This window comes from Scyliorhinus torazame, chromosome 11, assembly GCF_047496885.1.
Source record: "Scyliorhinus torazame isolate Kashiwa2021f chromosome 11, sScyTor2.1, whole genome shotgun sequence".
Lineage (NCBI taxonomy): Eukaryota > Metazoa > Chordata > Chondrichthyes > Carcharhiniformes > Scyliorhinidae > Scyliorhinus > Scyliorhinus torazame.
Genome location: NC_092717.1, coordinates 198,503,360 through 198,525,445, shown reverse-complemented (window position 1 = coordinate 198,525,445; position 22,086 = coordinate 198,503,360). Strand labels below are relative to the sequence as shown.

At 44.8% G+C, this 22,086-nt stretch overlaps 1 protein-coding gene across 4 annotated transcripts in view; it reads right to left on the bottom strand.

Annotated features, from left to right (window-relative positions):
• phf20l1 (PHD finger protein 20 like 1) overlaps positions 1 to 22,086 on the bottom strand; it is a 208,469-nt gene that overhangs the window by 116,048 nt on the left and 70,335 nt on the right. For all 4 annotated transcript variants that reach the window (XM_072468230.1, XM_072468229.1, XM_072468231.1 and 1 more), the window contains one exon: positions 17,094 to 17,176. In XM_072468230.1, the coding sequence (XP_072324331.1) occupies positions 17,094 to 17,176 (83 nt within the window). The remainder of the gene's footprint in view (positions 1 to 17,093; positions 17,177 to 22,086) is intronic.

Genomic DNA, 22,086 nt, shown 5'->3' with positions numbered 1-22,086 from the left:
ACAGATGTTCTGACATCTGCCAATGATGGATGACATACTAAATATGAAATGAGGGAGTGGATCATTGAGACATTAAAATCAAGGCCCTGCCTTTCCATTCAAGTGCACATAAAGGATTCAATGACAATGTTGACGGATAGGTTTTCCACAGTATCCTGACTGATATTCATTCCTCAACTAGCATCATTAAGAGATTCTTTGGTAATAATCATATTGCTGCTTGTGGAACCCTCTTGTGCAAATTGGCTACAATGTTTCCTACATTACACCAGTAATTACAGTTCAGAGACTGGGAATTTTGCAGACCAACTCACCTCCTGATTCCCAAAAGCCTGTCCATCATTTACAAGGCACACATCAGGAGTGTCATGGAATACTCTCCACTTGCCTGGATGAGTGCAGCTCGAACAACACTCAAGAAGCTCGACACATTCCAGGCCAAAGCAGCTCGCTTGACTGGCACCCAATCCTTCAACATCCACTCCCTCCACCAGCAATGTACAGTGGCAGCAATGCGTACCATCAACAAGATGCAATGCAGCGACTCACCAAGGCTCCTTCAATAGCACCTTCCAAATCTGCAACCTCTACCACTAGAAGGACAAGGGCAGCAGATGCATAGGAACACCACCACCTCCAATTTTACCTCCCAGACACAAGTGACATGGAACTACAATCGCCATTCCTTCGCTGTCACTGGGTAAAAATCTTGGAACTACCTCCCTTACAGCACGGTGGGTGTGCAAGCAGCACATGGCATGCAGAGACTCAAGGTGGCAGCTCACAACCATATTCTCAGGGGCAATTGGGGATGGAAAATAAAAAAACTAGCCTGGCCAGCGATGCCCATGTCCCATGAAAAATAATTTGTTAGTGCTTTGGGACGGCCGGAATATAAATGTAAATATAAATATAAATGCTGGTCTTTTTGTCTTCTGCAATTAAGCGTTTTCCCCAATATATTTTGTGTTCACTGAAAAAAGATAGTTTCCATTATAAGAACAGAAAACACTGGAAGCGCTCAGAAGGTCTGACAGCAGCTGTGGAGGGAGAAAGTGTTAAATGTTTCAGGCCTGTGACTTTTTAATCAGAGAGAAAAGTTAGAAATATAATAGGTTTTAAGCAGGTTAAAGATGGGGGGTAAAGGTCTGATTTTAGGGTGGAATGAGAAGAGCCCACATGACAAATGTGCGAAGAGAGTGGTAGAGTTCAAGTAAAGAAACAAAAAAGGAGGTGGCAGGGTGATGAACAGTTGCAATCCCAAAACAAAAACAGGAAAAAGTAAAGAGGAAAACCAGAATCTGCAAAGAGAATTGGGGGAATAAATTGCAATTTGAAATTGTTGAACTGTGTTGAGTCCAGGAGGCTCTGGTCTGCTCAGTGCTGTAAAGAGGTCAGCTTAGGAGCAAAGTGGAAAATTAAAATGACATGGAAGTTCAGGATAATGCTTGCATATCAAATGGAATTGTTCCACAAAGTGATCACCCAACTGCGCTTCATCTCCCCAATGTAGAGCACACAGTATTGTGAGCAGCAAATATGTGCACTAAGATGAACAAATGACACAATTTTACACTGGAAGCAGTGTTTGGGGCCATGGATGGTGAGGTGAGGGGGCAGGTTTTCATCTTATGCATGGAGAGCTGTCCTGGGAAGAGGAGGAGTACTGGGATGGATTGGGAAGTGGACCACGATGCTGTGGAGGGTATGGGCCCTTCTAAATGGGATGGGGAGGGGAAGATGTGTGATGTTGGCCCCACACTAGAGGTGACAGAAGTGGCGAATGGTGATCTGTTGAACACGAAGGCTGGGATGGAAAGTGAGAATGAGTGAAACATTTAGCGTAGTTCTCGGTTATAAGAGGATGGACATGGTCAATGGCCCTGTCAACCACGGTGCGAAGAAATTCTCAGTTGAGGCGAAAAAACAGATATAATTGCTGTTATGGAAGGTTGCATATTCAGGACAGTAGCAATAGAGATGGATAAATTGAGAGACTGAAAAATGAAATGAAAATTGCTTATTGTCACAAGTAGGCTTCAAATGAAGTTACTGTGAAAAGCACCTAGTCGCCACATTCCGGCGCCTGTTCGGGGAGGCTGGTACGGGAATTGAACCGTGCTGCTGGCCTGCCTTGGTCTGCTTTCAAAGCCAGCAATTTAGCCCTGTGCTAAACCAGCCCCTTTTAGGGGCTAAACCTGACTGGAATACAGTCCTTATTGGAAACAGGGTGTGAGGGAGCGTAGTCAAGGTAGCTGAGGGAATTAGTGAATATTTCTCAATAGCCTATCATCAGGAATGGAGACCCATGGTGTGGGGGGTGTCATGTGATGCAAGCATGGGAATAGCAGCCTTTCCATGGGCTTTGGCACTACTCATCCTAATCCTTTCATTATCCATGCTTACATGGCCCACATATACCTAATTTGGGAGTTAATACTCCATAGTATGTCCCTGGAAGATATTTGGCTAAACACTGGTGACAAAATGCCAAGGAGTCCTAAGAACATCATCGACTTGATCCTCGAACAGACTTTCGATCCGTCACTCTCAAAAGCATTTCAGCTGATGACAGCTAATATTACTGAAGTCATTTACTATAAACTTGGCTCGCTGGCTCAGAATATCAGTGCTCATGAGATTGAACTGCAGAATATTAGTAAGAGGCTCATTGAAGCGGAGGAGAATCTTGTCAAAAAATGTAACTTCCTCAGTTGAAGCCCACTTGCAAACCTTGGAAAACCAGCTACGTGGTTTGTCAGAAATCCTGGGTGATCTGGAGAACCAAGGCCAGAAGAAAAATGTCCAGGTTGTCGGTTTATCAGAAGGAGTGGAGGGTAAGCTCTCCATTAAATTATTTTGAGAACTGGCTGCTACGTTTTCTTAAGCTGGAAAGATGGGCATGTTAGTTAGAAAGGGCACATCGTATCCCGTCTTTGTGACCTGGGGGGGCAATCAGCATCCCCGGCCCGTAATTATTAATTTTCATAACTTCAGAGATCGCCAAAGCGTATTGGAAACAGTGAAGCACGGTGGGGCCTTGCTGTATGAAGGGGTGAAGCTCCCTTTCTTCCAAGATTTATCAGCTGCAATGTAACGGAATAAGCGTAGAGGCTTTGATCAAGTTAGAATGCGACTCAAGGCGGTTGGGAATGCATTATGCCTGCTTTATTCTGCTACACGGAGGGTGGTATCCGACAACTCTGGAAAGACGTTCAACAACCTGCCTAATGTCTTGGTTTTTATTAACTCCTTGGAAGGCAATAACCTGGAGTAACAATCGGCAGTTCACTAAGGGACTCTATCCCTTGTTATTATATGTCCTGCCTGATTTTATGCTATTTGTCATGTTAGCCGAGATGCGTTAGCAAGCGAGCACTATAATGAAAGTTATATCCTCGAGAACCTTAAGGACTTCCATTTTTCTTGAATGGAAAACACTCCTCAGCGTGCTCCTTCTAGTTAAGGGGTGTGCTGTCTGGATGGTATGGTATTGGGCTGTGTGTTAGATCTGTCTTTTCTTCTTATCCATACGTTCATGATGGTAGTCTATGCTTTATGATCTCCTTGCCGTAATCATGATAAATACGAGTAGTGTCACTGCCGGAGGGTGGACAAGTGGTTTAAGTCCGAATGGGTGGATCAGAATGAGGGAAGGGTATTCAGTACTCATCCTTATTCTGGCATATTTTATCTCCTCTTTTTGAGGAGAATGACTCCTAGGTGTAATGAAGGAAAGATTGTCGGGATAGCCCTACAGGTCCTTACATATGTTGAGGAATGTCCCCTTAGAACTAATGTCATGGTGAATGTTTTTATTTTTTTTTCATTTTGGGATGAAAGAACATCATCAACTGGTTCTTGCAATGTACAGGCAGGTCTCCTATCTGAGAAAAATATGTCAATGTGTCATTGATACCTCTGGCATAACTGGAAATGGGGGCAATATGTTTCGGTGCACGCCCAAATTGGGTGGGAAAAGCTTATCCTGTACTTTCTTTGGCAGACTGAACAATGGCGCTAACTACTTTGAAAATATGCTCTGGAAATGTGCGGCGAGTACATCATCCTGTTGAGAAATAAAATCTTTTCTTTCCTTAAAAAAAGAAAAAGTTGACATAGCTTTGTTGCAGGAAACTTATTTAGATGGCAATGAGCACTTAAAGCTGAAGAGGGACTGGGTGGGGTTATTTGACTCGTTCTTGGCCAGTAGTCAGAGTGTTGCAGTGTTAGTCAATAAAAATGTGCCTTTCTGGTGGAACAGATGGAGGAGGACTTCAAGAGATGGGACATGGTATCCCTGTCACTGGCAGGGAGGGTACAAGCGGTTAAAATGGTGGTCCTCCCGAGATTCCTCTTTGTGTTTCAGTGCCTCCCGGTGGTGATCACAAAGGCTTTTTTCAAAAGGATTGAGAAGAGTATCATGAGTTTTGTGTGGGCCGGGAAGACCCCGAGAGTGAGGAAGGGATTTTTGCAGCGTAGTAGGGATAGGGGGGGGCTGGCGCTACCGAGCCTGAGTGAGCACTACTGGGCCGCCAACATCTCAATGGTATGTAAGTGGATGGGAGAAGAGGAGGGAGCGGCGTGGAAGAGATTGGAGAAGGCGTCCTGTAGGGGGACTTGCCTACAAGCCATGGTGACGGCGCCGTTGCCGTTCTCACCGAAGAAATACACCACAAGCCCGGTGGTGGTGGCTACTCTGAAAATTTGGGGGCAATGGAGACGGCATAGGGGAAAGACGGGAGCCTCGGTGTGGTCCCCGATAAGAAATAATCATAGGTTTGCTCCGGGGAGAATGGATGGGGGATTTGGAACATGGCAAAGAGCAGGAGTAACACAATTGAGAGATCTGTTTGTAGATGGGACGTTTGCAAGTTTGGGAGCGCTGACCGAAAAATATGGGTTGCCCCAAGGGAATGCATTCCGGTATATGCAACTGAGGGCTTTTACGAGGCAACAGGTGAGGGAATTCCCGCAGCTCCCGACGCAGGAGGTGCAGGACAGAGTGATCTCAAAGACATGGGTGGGGGACGGTAAGGTGTCAGACATATATAGGGAGATGAGAGACGAGGGGGAGATTATGGTAGACGAGCTGAAAGGGAAATGGGAAGAAGAGCTGGGGGAGGAGATTGAGGAGGGGCTGTGGGCTGATGCCCTAAGTAAGGTAAACTCATCGTCCTCGTGTGCCAGGCTAAGCCTGATACAATTTAAGGTGTTACACAGGGCGCATATGACTGGAACACGGCTTAGCAAATTTTTTGGAGTGAGGATAGGTGTGCGAGATGCTCGAAAAGCCCAGCGAATCACACCCACATGTTCTGGTCATGTCCGGCACTACAGGGGTTTTGGGTGGGGGTGACAAAGGTGCTTTCGAAGGTAGTGGGGGTCCAGGTCGAACCAAGCTGGGGGTTGGCTATATTTGGGGTTGCAGAAGAGCCGGGAGTGCAGGAGGCGAGAGAGGCTGATGTTTTGGCCTTTGCGTCCCTAGTAGCCCGGCGCAGGATACTGTTGATGTGGAAGGAAGCCAAGCCCCCGGGTGTGGAGACCTGGATAAATGACATGGCAGGGTTTATAAAGCTGGAACGGATTAAGTTCGTCCTAAGGGGATCGGCTCAAGGGTTCACCAGGCGGTGGCAACCGTTCGTCGAATACCTCACAGAAAGATAGAGGGAATGGAAAAGAAGAAGGCAGCAGCAGCAGCCCGGGGGGGGGGGGGGGGGGGGGGGGGGGGGGAGGAACCAGAGGGATTCTCAGGGATGTTAATATACAAGTATAATATGTATAGGTTGTTGTTATAGATAATTGTATATGGGACTGTTAAAACATATTTTTGGAGAATATTTATCTGGGACAAGGCAGTTGCCATTTAGTTTTGTTTTTGTTTATATATTATTTATTTCTTGTTTATAAAACTGGCCATTGTTATTTATATTGTTATATTACTGTGTAAAGGATACACAATGTACTGTGATGGTTGGCCAAAAATTTTCAATAAAATATATTTTATTTTTAAAAATGTGCCTTTCAAACTGGAGGACTGTGAAGGACAAGGAGGGTAGGCATGTGATTGTCCAGGGAGTATTATATGGGGAATTTGTCTCAATAATGACTGTGTATGTCCACCAAATTATTCCCCTGATTTTGTTACTAAAGGCTTCATGGACTTTGCTGATTTAGCGTTGGCTAATTCATTTTAGCGGTGGAGACTTTAACGGTCATTTAACCCCTTGGTGGGCAAGCTCCCAGTAACCAGAAATCCTCCCACCCAACAAGCAAGGGCTCGAGCATCAGTTTGTATAGAGATGGGGTATTTAGATGTATGGCAAAAATTACACCCCAATGACTCTGTTCTGCTCCCACCAATGTCATACCAGAACAAAGAACAAAGTACAGCACGGGAGCAGGCCCTTCGGCCCTCCAAGCCTGCGCCGACCATGCTGACCATCTAACCTAAAACCCTCTATACTTCCGAGCCCGTATCCCTCTATTCCCATCCTATTCACCTATTTGTCAAGATGTCCCTTTTAACGTCACTATCGTACCTGCTTCCATCATGTCCTCCGGCATCGAATTCCAGGCACCCACTAACCTCTGTGTACAAAAACCTACCTTGCATATCTGCTCTAAACTTTGCCACTCGCACCTTAAACCTGTGTCCCCATGTAATTGACTCTTCAATCCCTGGAAAAAGCTTCTGACTATCAACTCTGTCTATGCAACTCTGTCTATGCCCCTCATAATTTTGTAGACTTCTATCAGGTCGTCCCTCAACCTCCATCGTTCCAGTGAGAACAAACCGAGTTTATTCAACCGCTCCTCATAGCTAGTGCCCTCCATACCAGGCAACATCCTGGTAAACCTCTTCTGTACCCTCTCCAAAGCCTCCACACCTTTCTGGTAGTGTGATGACCAGAATTGAACACTATATCCCAAGTGTGGCCTAACTAAGGTTCTATGCAGCTGCAGCCAAGTTTTATACTCAATGCCCCGGCCGATGAAAGCAAGCATGTCGTATGCCTTCTTGACTACCTTCTCCACCTACGTTGCTACTGTACATCCAGATCCCTCTGCCTGTCAATACTCTCAAAGGTTCAGCCATTTACTGTATATTTACTTTTGTCCAGATTAAACTTCATCTGTCCACCCAAGTCTCCACTGATCTATATCCTACTATATCCACTTCATCACTATCTGCAATTCCACCAACCTTTGTGTTGTCCGCAAACTTACTAATCAGACCAGTTACATTTCCACCAAATAATTTATATATACTACAAACAGCAACGGACCTATCACTGATCCCTGCGGAATTGACACTTTCTTCATGCCAAAAACAATTCTACACTTGATGGCTTCCTACACCATAGGTAGTAGTTATCTCCAAACATGCACCTGTTTTTCTAGAGTTTGTAAACTTAAGGCTGCTCTCCCCATCCTGAACCTAGGTTTTCGAGAATTGGTGTGTCTTTGTTTGGGGATAGTTTTTTTACCTCGCACATTAAGACTGAATGTGATCACCTTTACTCAGTCAATTCCCTCTCTGATGTAAGCCCCTCAATCCTGTGGGAAACCAGTAAGGCTCATGCTAGGGGACTAGTCATTTCATGTATGGCCGAGAAAAGACGTAAAATGTTGGAGCGACAGCGTCGGTTGGAAGTAAAATTGACTGAAACAGAGAGGGATTATGGCAGGAGTCCTAACCGTTGGCTAAAATAAATTAATGCAATTCAAACAGCGCTGGATTCCTTGTTAACTGAACGTGCTGAGAGGAGTTTAAAGTTTAGCAAACAAAAGTTATAGCAATTTGTAAACAAACCGAGTAGATATCTGGCTATTCTTACTAGGAAGAGGGTGGACCGTAGGGCTATACTTTCTGTCATGGACACCAAGTGAAGTAGAACGATTAAAACAGAGAACATCAACAAGGTATTTAAAGGTTTTTAATGTCGATTTATATAAAACAGACCAGTCTGGGAATGCAATGACACTTCTCCTCCCTTAAACTCCCAACACCCTCCGAGAACCAAAGGTTGGTCCAGAATGATCCAATTTCTAGAGGGCAAGTGGCTCTTGCTTTGAAGGAGCTTCAATCTGATAAGGCCCTAGGCCCACTGGTTTTGGATGTGAATTTTAGAAGGAATTTAAGCACTTGCTAATGGATCTGCTGATGGACATGTAAAATCACCCATTTGAAGATGTGCAACCACAGTACCTCAGAGAAGCAACAGAAGAATTAGAAGAAGGAGCAAGCCACCACGCCCTTCCACACCATTCAACATGATCATGGCTGATCTATGCTGGTCTCAACTCCTTTTCATAGAATCAGAATCATACAGTGCAGGAGGCTATGCGGCCTGAGTCTGCACCGGCCCTTGGAAAGAGCACCCTACTTAAGCCCACGCCTCCACCCTATCCCCTTAACCCAGTAACTCTACTAAGGGGCAATTTAGCATGGTCAATCCACCTACCTGCACATCTTTGGACTCTGGGAGGAACCGGAGCACTCGGAGGAAACCTATGCAGACACGGGAAGAAAGTGCAAACTCCACACAGTCACCCGAGGCCGGAATTGAACCCAGGTGTCTGGAGCTGTGAGGCAGCAGTATTAACCACTGTACTGCCCCAACTATGTTTCTGTACCATTTCCCCACAGCCCTCCATTCCTCGATCTACCAAATATTTACCTACCTCCACTTGAAATACTTCTAATGAGCCAGCTTCCACCACCCTCCAGGACAGAGAATTCTAGAGATTCACCACCCTCTGCAGGAAAGAATTTCAGCTTATCTCAGTTTTAAATGACCGGCCCTTTATCTTGTAGCTATGTCCCCTTGTTCGAGATTCTCCCACCAGTGAAAACATCTCACCATCTACCTTGCTAATCCACCTAAGGATTTTGTATACTTGAATAAGGTCACCCCTCAGTAGTCTAACCTCCAAGGAATACAGACCGAGTCTCTCGTGATAGGACATCCCTCTCATCCCAGGAATTAGCAAATATTTTCTTACTTCTGAAGCCAGGCAAGAATTCTGAAGTATGTGCATCCTATAGCTAATCTCATTCCCGAATGTAGATTTGAAATTGTAAGTGTTGGCGCAGCGCCAAAAAAGAATTCTCCCTATAATCCAGAGCAATCAAACTGGGCTCATGAAGGACCAGATTTGTGTAACAATGTGAGGAGATTATTAAATGTCATTCGAGTTTATTAAAAGCAGACGTTAGATAGGTTGATGACCTCCTTAGATGCAGAGAAAACTTTTGATTGGTTAGATCAAAATTACGGGCGGCATGCAGCTGTGAGGGAAACTGAGAAATTGAGTCACCATCGTGATTTTGGTGGTTTTCAATGAAAATATCTGAGAGCGCATAAGAGGCCAGAGGAAGACACCCAGATGGAGGCAGAATATTAGAAACTCATTAAAGGGTCCTCTATACTGGTAGACACCTAGCCAAAGAAATGGGTGCAGAAGTGATGGCAATAGAGGGAGAGTACAGCATCATGTCGCGCTTGAAATTCAATGAAGTGAAGGTAAGGAGATGAAGCTGAGTCCTTTAATGAAGGTCACGGTCAGAGGGCAGAAGATCAGAGGGTATTGCAAACGTATGGCAAGAGGTTAAAATAAGAGGGATCGGGTCAGAGGCAAGTGAAGGGGTAAGGATTTGGAAGTGTACTGACACACAAGTCGTTGAAGCTCACTTCATACCCAAAATAAATATTTTTTTGTTGAAGGATCAGATGAGATTAAACTGCAGAGCAGGAGAACTTTGAGATAGACAGGGTCAGTTTTGCTGACACATGGCATTGAGTGTGAATCTTCAGGTGCAGTAAGAACAGCGGTTTGAGGAATGTTAAATGTCTAGGAAATATCTTGAATCCAAAACAAAGGTCAGAATTGGAGTCTTAGTTCCTTATTCTGCGATTCATGTTTCGAGTTCGTATGATTTTTCTTCAGAACTTAGGAGTCATACGGGATTCTAAACGGTAACTGTTTCACTCTCCACAGATGCTGCCAGACCTGCTGAGTTCTTCCAGCATTTTCGGTTTTTATTTAAGCTCAAACTGAAGAACAGCACCTAATCTTTTGAATAGTAAATAACCTCTGCTCTCATTTCCTTTGGAGATTTGCTTTTGTATTCAGACAGCAGCTGTTCATCATTCTGCCATTCACACTCCTCCAGGCACATCTTTTGTTTCTTGTCCCATTACAATTCCCTTTGTCCTTGCACTTTTTTTTGTTTTCCACCCTATCACAGGCCTTTCCTTTTGTTCTTTCACCCATCTTCCCTTAATTTGCTTGTTTAAAGCCTACCAACATCAAAGCCTGAATGAGCAAACCTATCCACTTTTGAATTCACACTAAAATATTTCACATACTAACTGGATTCTATTCCTACCTCTGTCTTTGTCACAATGCCAAACGGATCGTGAGCAAATTCAGTGCACTGTATGAACTGGAGCAAAGCTTTACATTCTCCTTGCCAAAACATTGGGCACGATTTACCAGTCACATTGCACTGGAATTGGGGCAGGACGCAACCGGTAGAACCCAGGAGACACTTCTCCCGGGATTCGCGATGCTCATTGTGCCTCGCGGGATGCAACCAGATCTTGCTAGTCGTCACGATCTGGGTTTCCCTCACCCCCAGAGTCAATTAAGTTTAGAAACCCATATAACTCAGCTGATGCTGGATCAAACAGCCACTACGCATCTGCCGGTCTCGCTGAGGAGACCCCAGCCGGGTGCCGTTTAGCACTGGTCCCCACAAACGGGGATCAGGCAGAATGGCACTGGGTGGGAGTTGGTGGGTGTGAGGGCCTCCCAGGCGATGAGAGGCCCCCAGTTGGTCAGTCTCCAGGCAGAGTAACACTCTGGTACTGCTGATGCCAAACTGCAACCCTGGGGCATCCTGGCAATGCCACCCTGGGGAACCGCCAAGCTGGCAGGGGTACTGCTAGAGTGTTCAGGTGGCAGGTGCTATGTAGGCATTTGGCCTACGCCAGGGATCGCGCCAGAAGGGTCCTGCCCCTGTGAGTTGGGATGCGAGCCACCCGCGGATGCCCTTTGAGGCATTGGGGGGGTTGGGGGGTAGAGAGATCGGGGCGCCATTTAAAAATGGTGTTCCATCTCTTCCTGCACTCAGGAGCTCTGCTTGTTGTTCCCCACCGGGGCCTAAAATAACAACAGAGTGCCATTAGATAGCAAGGTCGTTTCGGGTGCTTACCCCGCCTAGAACTGACTTTTCTTTTGTCAGATCACACCCATTGTCCACCTTGATCACGATCTGATCCCATCGTTACCCTAAACAGAAAGCTGGTTATTTGAAGCTTAATTCCTCAAAAACACCCCACTAAGCATCTTCTAGCTCATCCAAAATTCTATTGCTTGCATGTTTCATTACTTGCCACTTGCCTAGCATTTGCGTGGCACAAATATTACTTGCCACTTATCAACCCAAGTCTGAATATTGTCCCGGTCTTGTTACATTTGGACACAGACTGCTTCAGTATTTGCGTTTTGAATGGTGCTGAACATTATGTAATCATCCTTGATCATCCCCACTTCTGGCCTTGTGATGGAGCGAAAGTCATTAATGAAACAGCTGAAGACAGTTGGGCCTAGGACACTACCCTGAGGAAATCCTGTAGTGATGTCCTGGGATGGAGATGATTGACCTGCAATAACTACAACCAGCTTACTTGTGATACTGTGATCTCCATGATCAGACTTCGTAAACTGTAGAAATATAAATGTACAGAGAGTTTCCCTCCAAATGATTAATGAACTAGTGAAAGCACCTATCTAAGTATTCCACTTTGCGAAACAAAACCTTGTAGTCAATGTTATGCAAGGACACTATGAAATCTATCACCTGGCAATCTTATGTCATGTAGGACAGGTGCAGGGTTTCACACAGGAAGTTCAACTACTGTAGGCATACCTTGTTCATGGTTTCCTACGTAAGCTGTTAGATCGGCACCATGGAGTTTTTCATAATTGTCCACAAAGTTCAAAATTCCAAACCTTCCTTAAGGAGATTCAGTAAACGTAAGGGTGGGTACAGTGACTTGTATAAGGTCTACCCAAGAGCTGGATTGAGTAGAGTTTGCCGTGTCACATTTCTAATGACATTCATAGCAACACTAAATCCTTGGAACCTGTTTTAGAAAACGTAACAAAATTCTGGCATAAAGGGCTGTTCTTTCCTTGTTTACTCGCGAGCTACTCCAATGTCAAATTCCTACAGATTAACCCCACAAGACCTTTTGCTTCCTGTTACAATGGCTACTGGAGATACATTAGATGCAGTAGTCTATTCATTTATTTACAGCTCTTAATTCTCATCCACATATTGACCCCTCTGTTACATTACAGAAAAACAATATTCAAATAATAATCATAATAATCATCTTTATTAGTGTCACATGTAAGCTTCCATTAACACTGCAATGAGGCTCCTTGAAAATTCCATAGTCGCCACACTCTGGCGCCTGTTCGTGTACACAGAGGGAGAATTCAGAATGTCCAATTCACCTAACAAGCTCGTCTTTCGAGACTTGTGGGAGAAAACCAGAGCACCCGGTGGAAACCCACGCAGACACGGTGAGAACGTGCCGACTTCGCACAGACAGTGACCCAAGCCAGGAATCGAACCTGGGACACTGGTGCTGTGAAGCAACTGTGCAAACCACTGTGCTCCCGTGCTGCAATACATCTTTGCCATGGTTAGCACTTTTGCTTCAAAGCACTAGGGACCTGGGTTTGATTCCTGCTTGGGCTACGGTCTGTGCGGAGTCTGCACGTTCTCACCGTGACAGCGTGGGTTTCCTCCGGGTGCTCCGGTTTCCTCCCACAGTCCAAAGATGCGCAGGTTAGGTGGATTGGCCATGCTAAATTGCTCCTAGATGGTTAAGTGGGTTACGGTGATAGGGTGGAGGTGTGGGCTTGGATAGGGTGTTCTTTCCAAGGGCCGGTGCAGATCCGAAATGCTGAATAGCTTCCTTCTGCACTCTAGATTTTATGATCTACATCTCAACCTTTGATTCCTTCATCCTCACAAAATTATCAGACTGTCATTGAACATGTGTGCTGGATGAGTAGTAATTTCCTCTCAATTAAATATTGGGAAGGCCAAATTTATTGTCTACAGTCCCGCTACAAATTCCATTCCCCAGCTACTGAACCTTCCCTCTTCCCCGTAACTGTCAAAAGACTGAACCCTGGCATCATAATTGATCCTGAATATATTACCTTATATATTCACCTTATATCTCAGCATTAAAAACACCTATTTCTATCCCCACAACAGTAACATCGAGCTCAACCAATGCCTCAGCTAATTTGCTGTTGAGACTCCCATCCATGCCTTTTTACCTGAAGCCGTGACTATTTCAGCAAAGCCTTCGACAAGGTCCCACTTGGGAGACTTGTCAAGAAGGCAAATACACATGAGATACAGGATAATTTGTTACGGTAGATTCAAAATTGGATTAGTTGGAAGAGTCAGAGGGTGATGACAGACGGCTGATTTAGTGACTGGAAGCGAGTGACCAGTGGCGTACCACAGGGATGTGCGCTGGGTCACTTATTATTCGTCATTTATATAAACGACATAGATGACTATGTGGGGGGTAGGATCAGTAAGTTTGCAGATGACAAAAATTGGCTCGGTGGTTGACGGTGAGGCTGAGTGTCCTCGGTTACATATAGATGGGATGTTCAAATGGGCAGATAAGTGGCAGTTGGGATCGAATCCTGAAAAAAGTGTGAGGTGATACACATTAGAAGTAATGTGACAAGGAAGTATTCAATAAACGACACTGGGAAGTTCTGAGGAATAAAGGGAGCTTGGCGTGTTCATCCTTGGATCTCTGAAGGTGGAATGGCAGGTTAATAGGGTGGTGAAAAAGGCTTTTTGGACACTTGCCTTTATCAATCGAGGCATAGACTACAAAAGTAGGGAGGTCATGCTGGAGTTGTATAGAACTTTGGTACGGCCACAGCTGGAGTACTGTGTGCAAGTCTGGTCGCCACATTATAAGAAGGATGTAATTGCACCCTATGTGATTGCACCTGAGGGGGTACAGAAGTCATGTTGCCTGGGATGAAATATTTAAGTTATGAAAAAAGGTTAGATAGGCTTGGGTTGTTTTCGTTGGAGCACAGAAGATGGAGGGGAGACCTGATCGAGGTGTACAAGATTTTGAGGGGCATGGACAGGGTGGATAAGGAGCAGCTGTTCCCCTCAATTGAAGGATCAGTCACGAGGGGACAAGTTCAAGGTCAGGGAGGCAGCACAGTGGTGCAGTGGTTAGCACTGCTGCTTCACTGCGCTGAGGACCCGGCTCGCGTGGAGTTTGCACATTCTCCCCACAGCCCAAAACATGTGCACAGTAGGTGGATTGGCCATACTAAATTACCCTTTAATTGGAAAAGAAAACAATTGAGTGCTCAAAATTGATTTTTTTTTTAAAGTTCATGATTGATGCAGGTAGGGCAGTAGATGTTGTCTATATGGACTTCAGTAAGGCCTTTGACAAGGTCCCTCATGGTAGACTAGTACAAAAGGTGAAGTCACACGGGATCAGGGGTGAGCTGGCAAGGTGGATACAGAACTGGCTAGGCCATAGAAGGCAGAGAGTAGCAATGGAGGGATGCTTTTCTAATTGGAGGGCTGTGACCAGTGGTGTTCCACAGGGATCAGTGCTGGGACCTTTGCTCTTTGTAGTATATATAAATGATTTGGAGGAAAATGTAACTGGTCTGATTAGTAAGTTTGCAGACGACACAAAGGTTGGTGGAATTGCGGATAGCGATGAGGACTGTCGGAGGATACAGCAGGATTTAGATTGTCTGGAGACTTGGGCGGAGAGATGGCAGATGGAGTTTAATCCGGACAAATGTGAGGTAATGCATTTTGGAAGGTCTAATGCAGGTAAGGAATATACAGTGAATGGTAGAACCCTCAAGAGTATTGAAAGTCAAAGAGATCTAGGAGTACAGGTCCACAGGTCATTGAAAGGGGCAACACAGGTGGAGAAGGTAGTCAAGAAGGCATACGGCATGCTTGCCTTCGTTGGCCGGGGCATTGAGTATAAGAATTGGCAAGTCATGTTGCAGCTGTATAGAACCTTAGTTAGGCCACACTTGGAGTATAGTGTTCAATTCTGGTCGCCACACTACCAGAAGGATGTGGAGGCTTTAGAGAGGGTGCAGAAGAGATTTACCAGAATGTTGCCTGGTATGGAGGGCATTAGCTATGAGGAGCGATTGAATAAACTCGGTTTGTTCTCACTGGAACGAAAGAGGTTGAGGGGAGACCTGATAGAGGTATATAAAATTATGAGGGGCATAGACAGAGTGGATAGTCAGAGGCTTTTCCCCAGGGTAGAGGGGTCAATTACTAGGGGGCATAGGTTTAAGGTGAGAGGGGCAAGGTTTAGAGTAGATGTACGAGGCAAGTTTTTTACGCAGAGGGTAGTGGGTGCCTGGAACTCGCTACCGGAGGAGGTAGTGGAAGCAGGGACGATAGGGACATTTAAGGGGCATCTTGACAAATATATGAATAGGATGGGAATAGAAGGATACGGACCCAGGAAGTGTAGAAGATTGTAGTTTAGTCGGGCAGCATGGTCAGCACGGGCTTGGAGAGCCGAAGGGCCTGTTCCTGTGCTGTACATTTCTTTGTTCTTGTTTCAAGGTGAGGGGCAGGAGGTTGAGGAGAGATATGAGGAAAACCTCAGGGTGAATAGGGAGCAGCTGTTCCCCTTAGTTGAAGGGTCAGTTACGAGGGGACACGTTCAAAGTGTGGGGTGGGAGGTTTAGGGGGGATTTACCCAGAAGGTAGTGACGGCCTGGAACGCACTGCCTGGGAGGGTGGTAAAGGCGGGTTGCCTCACATCCTTTAAAAAAGTATCTGGATGAGCCCTTGGCATGTCATAACAATCCAATCAAGGCTATGGGTCAAGTGCTGGCAAATGGATTAGCTGGGTAGCTCAGATGTTTTTCATGTGTCGGTGCGGACTCGATGGGCCGAAGGGCCTCTTGTGTACTTGATTTGCTGTGATTATTACAATGTCTTTCTCGCCGGGCTCCCAAATTCTACCATCCGTACATTTGAGGTCATCCAAAACTCTCTTGCCAATGTTCTTACTTGCCCAAGTCCTGTGCTCGGTGACTTACAATGATTCCCCGGTTAGGCAACAACTCCAACTTTGTTTTAAAATTCCTCCATGGCTTGCCATCTCTAGAAGCTCCTCCACCCTTAAATCTCCAATGTTAAGTGCCATACCGTAATCTCTAGAATTCCCTTCTTAAACCTGTCTCTTGACCTGTCCTATCCCATTGAAGATGTTGGTTGAAACCCACCTTTTCGACCAAGCTTTTGGTTGTCAGCTCTAATTTCACCTATCAGGGCTCAGCCAGCACCAAATTTTTCTTTACAACACTGTGAAGCATCTGGGACATTTAATTACACTATATAAGCACCAGTTGTTGTTGTCCTGAAAGTATAATTTCTGAAATTACAAATTTGCTACTCTGTAGCTTGGAAGAGATAAAAGCCAGGAAATTCTTTCTAAATGATGTGAAAGGAAAATAACCTATCTACTCTGTAAGAATACAACATATGCCATAATTCTGTACAACAGTTGAGATCCAGCATTTTCTACAACATAAAGAGTCAAGTTTAATAACTAACTCAAAAATAAGGATGTGTCCTGATAATATGAACTTATTTTCCTGTTTAATAAAACGTCTTGGCAGTTAAATTCTGTGGCGTTAGTGTAACACATTTGCACGACCAATAAAAGATCACTTAAAGACATAAGGTAAGTCAACGAGCTGCAATAAACTGAATAGTATCCCATGTTCAAGGGATGCTACAGATTTAAATATGTGGGTAGTCGAAAAACTAGAAGTCTAGAGTAAGAATAAGTCCCAAAAATACACTATTCACTCTGAAATTCACAGGCTTTTAAAATCCATGGCATCTGCTGTTATTTTAATCATCATGATGTTTCCTCTCTTTCCAGCATTGGTTTCTGTTCCTGGTCCTCCATCTAGCCAAACCATATTTAAAAACAGTTTCATACCTGATCAGGCACATGGTGGCTTCCAATACCATCTTCCAGCATTTCTGAACCATCTCCACTCACAGCTTTTGATGCCAATAGACCTGCGGAACAGACAATGTGTGTACTCATTTATGAAACAAGGCCACTGTCAGCATATTTACTCACTTCCAGTCAAGTATTAAACAAAACATTGCACAAAGGAGAGGGTTTCAGATTCCTGGGGCACTGGGCCTGGTTCTGGGGGAGGTGGGACCTGTACAAACTGGATATGTTACCCCAGGCAGGACTGGGAATAATGTCCTTGGAAGGTGTACTTGCTAAAGTGGTTGGGGAGAGTTTAAACTAACATGACAGGGGGGTGAGAACCTTTGTAAGGATTCAGAGCAGGGGGATCAAGAACAAGAGAAAAACACAGCAAGGAGAATAAGAAAAGTGATAGGCAGAGAAATCAAGGGCATGTATCAGATAATGATACTGTAATAAAACAGTTGGGTCGTAGGTGCCTGTACGTGCGGAGCATTCAAAATAAAATGGATGAATTAGTTGTGCAGATAGATGTAAAGGTGTATGATATAGTTGGGATTATGGAGGCATAGCTCCAAGGATGGGAACTAAACATTGAGGGCTATTCAGTTTTTAGAAAGGACAGACAGAAAGGAAAAGGTGGTGGAGTTGCATTGTTGATTAAGGAAGATATTGATACAATATTGAGGAAATATATTAGTACAGATGATGTCTGGGTCAAGTTCAGAAACATCAAACGGCAAAAAACATTTGTTGGGGTGGTATACAGACCACCAAACAGCCATGATTGAATGGCGGATCAGACTCGATGGGCCGAGTGGCCTAATTCTGCTCTGATGTCTAATCGTCTTATGTAGTTTATATAGATTAAGGCGACAAATGCACATGGGATACAGGGTGATTTGATATGATGAACTCATAATTGGCTTATCGGTAGGAAACAGAGGGTGACAATAGACTGCTGCTTAATTTCTGGAAGCCAGTGTCTAGTGGTGTACCACAGGGATCCGTGCTGAGCCCCTATTGTTTGTCATTTATATAAATGGCAGAGATGACAATGTGGGTGGTGTGATCAGTAAGTTTGCAGATGACACAAAGATTGGCCAGGTGGTTAACAGTGAGATTGAGTGTCTTGGGTTACAGGAAGATATAGACGGGATGGTCAAATAGGCAGATAAGTGGCAGATGGAATTTAACCCTGAGAAGTGTGAGGTGATACACTTTGGAAGCAGTAATTTAACAAGAAAGTATATCATGAAAGGTCTGACACTGGGAAGTTCCGAAGAACAAAGGGGCCTTGGCTTGTTTGTCCACAGATCTCTGAAGGCAGAAGGGCAGGTTAATAGGGTTGTGAAAAAGGCATATGGTACACTTGCGTTTATCAATCGGGACATAGATTACAAAAGCAGGGAGGTCATGATGGAGTTGTATAGAACTTTGGTGAGGCCACAGCTGGAGTAGTGTGTGCAATTCTGGTCGCCACATTATAGGAAGGCTGTGATTGCACTGGAGAGGGTGCAGAGAAGATTTACCAGAACGTTACCGGAGATGGAACATTTAAGTGATATTGAGAGATTGGATAGGCTTGGGTTGTTTTTCTGGAACAGAGAAGACTGAGGGGTGACCTGATTGAGGTGTACAAGGTTATGGAGGGGGATGGACAGCTGATCCCCTTAGTTGGAAGGGTCAGTTACGAGGGGACACAAGTTCAAAGGGGAAATTTGAGTAAAAACGTTTTTACCCACAGCGTGTGACGGTCTGGAAAGCAACGCCTGGGAGGGTGGTAGAGGCAGGATGCCTCACATCCGTTAAAAAGTACCTGGATGAGTATTTGCCACGCCATAACATTCAAGGCTATGGGCCAAGTGCTGGCAAGTAGGATCAGATGGGCAGGTCAGGGCCTTTCATGCGTCGGTGCAGACCCGATTGGATAAAGGGCCTCTTCTGCACTGTAGTATTAGTGATTCTGTGATGGTGGGGTGATGGAAGGTGGGCTCATGGCATTGAACTTGGGTGATCAACCATGATCATAATGAATTACAGAGCAGGCTCAAAGGGCCGAATGGTCACCTCCTGATTCTATTTTCTATGTTTCTAAAACAATTTCAATAGCCCATTAAATCATCAAAAAAGATTATTGCCAAAAAATCCAGATGAAATAGCGAGAAGTTCTTATGTTTTGGTGATTATGATCTGGAATGCATTTGCTGAAAGGTAGCAGAAGCAGATTAATTAGTAACATAATTACAAAACCTTACGTGGAAAATAAATGTAATTCATTGGCACTTGAAAAGAGCCAGTACAGGCATGATGAACTGAATGGCTTCTTTCTGTTCAATAAGGTTCAATATTGATGGGACAACAGGCCGCTAACCCCTCAAGCAGCTAAGATGGACTCTGTCGTGAAACAATCAGGCTGTAGCAGTCATCTACAAAGTGTGTAGAAATTGGCTAGCTGCATTACAACAATAACTGCACTTCAAAGACTTCATTTATTATAAAGCACTTTGGGATGTCCCATGGTCGTGAAAGATGCGATTTGAATCCAAGTGTTTCTTTCTTGGTTTTGATGTTGAATAACAGTGAAACCTGACGGTGTTACATCTTTGACATTTATGTCAAACTTCAGGTCTGAAATCTAACAAGTGTCTGATACCGAACAAGTGGTAAAACTGGCTACAAGAGCCAGATTTTATCCAAACGGCAATTCTAGAGTAGCTGCTCTCTCCTCCAAAATCAGGAGGCCAGAGATAAAATGCACAATAAATATTTTCGCTGGAAAAAAGGGACAATAAATAGAATAGAGAACACTAAGTATAACAGAGAGAAAGATAGCGATAAAAAATGGACAAAAGAAAAAAGGACAGGACAACAGAATTCTGAAGTAAGCCTGACCAACTTCATCAATGTAAAGAAGTGGTTTTGCTTCATAATGATCCCACTGTACATTATTGGCAAAGCCACTGGTTTTCCATGTTCATTTGAAATTTGAAAACATTGCAGACTACCAAATAAAAATTTCCACTTCAAATGTAATAAAACAGGACTAAATTTATTCTAAACCATTAACATGGCAGCTGGCAACAAAGGCAGCATACTGCATATGAATTATAAGTCGGCCCTTTGAGCCTTTGTCGATTTGATGTGATCATGGCTGATTAAAACATGGGGCTGGATTCTCCGTTACACAATGCCGATATTGTAATCGGCAAACGAGTGGAGTATCGACTCCACCGCCCAAATCGGGGCTGGCGCTGGTTTGACGACGGACAGCCATGCTCCGCCACCTCTGAAATGGCGTCATCGGCAGGCCCTCCCGTGATGCTCCACCCTCCGATGGGTGGAGTTCCCGACCGTGTGAGACATGTGTGGTCTCAGCGGTCAGGAACCCGGCATGGCGGCTGCGGACCGTGTCCAGCGCCGCCACACCTGTCTGGGATCCGTGCCGCTGGCTTGGGGGGGGGGGCTTCCTCGAGGGCTGGGGGGACTGGTGGGGGGTGGTTAGGGGGTGGCCTGTGGGGTCGAGGATGGCGGGTCGTGTCTGTGCACGGCCGGTACCATGTTGTACGGCGCTGCAGGTCATCGCTATGCGCATGCACAGCCAGGGGCCCCAGCCATTCTCCAGCCATTTTCGGCGCGGGATCCGGAAGTTTCACCCGGCGCCGCTGCTAGCCCTTCACTGGTCTGGGAATCGGTGAGGGGTTGCCGCCAATTTTTAAGTCGTAAAACGCCCGCAAATTCTCAGTTCGAGCCAGCACATAGCCACTGAAACGGAGAATCCAGCCCATGGTCTCTGCTTCCAGTCCATTCCTGAAACCCCTTTAGTTCCGCATCAGCCACGAATCGATCTAACTCAGCCTTAAAAACATCTTATCGCCCTGGCTGCACCACTCTCTGGGGAAGAGAATTCCACAGATTAACAAAGTAAGAGAAAACATTTCTCCTCATTGATCTTAAATGGGAGATCACTTATTTTTAAACTTTCTCCCAAGTCCAAAAGGGACTCTTCCCAAAAGGAGACACATTTCTTCATCATCTACATTGTCTAGGTCTCTGGGGATTTTATATGTTTTGATAAAATGTCCTTTCATTCTTCTAAACTCGAATCGGTCCAGGATCAACCTATCCAACCTTCCCTCATAAGAAAATTCCTTTCACAGAAATCAGTTGTGTGAACATTCTCTGCACTCTTTCCAATGCAATTATGTCCTTTCTTAAATAAGGAGACCAAAACTGTACACAGTACTCTCAATGTGGTCTCACCATCAACCTATATAACTGGAGCAAAAAACTTCTCGTATTCCATTCCCCTCACAATAAGCAACAATACTTTATTTGCTTTTCTAATTACTCGCTGTACCTTCATACTAACTTTGTTACTGATGTACCAGGATACCCTTCACCGCAAAGTTCTGCAATCTCTCTCCATTAAACAATATGCTGCTTTTCTATTCTTCTGACCAAAGTGGACAAGTTCACATTTTCCCACATTATATTATTCCTTCTCCCAAATTTTTTACTCACTCAGTTATCTATGTAACATTCCGGGCTCCTAATGCCCTTTTCACAACTTCATCTCCTATCTATCTTTGCAGCATCAGCAATTTTAGTAACTATACATTCGGACCCTTCATCCAAACCATTGTGACAGATTATAAATAGTTGAGGCCCCACCACAGATCCTGTGGCACTCCTCGTTAAACCTGGTCAACTCAAAAATGACCCATTTATGTCTGCTCTCCGTCTCCTGTTAGCTAAGCAATCCTCTACACGTGCATTAAGCATTGGACCAGTCAACATGCACCCAAGCTCTTCATACGTAGGTAACTTTATTTGTATTCATTCACAAGATGTGGATGTCACTGGCTAGGCCAGCATTCATTATCCCCAACTGTTCTTGAGAAGGTGGCACTGCCTTCTTGAGAAACTGCCTTCTTGAATCGCTGCAGTCTGTGTGCTGTGTTACTATGGGGAAGAGGCACAGTAC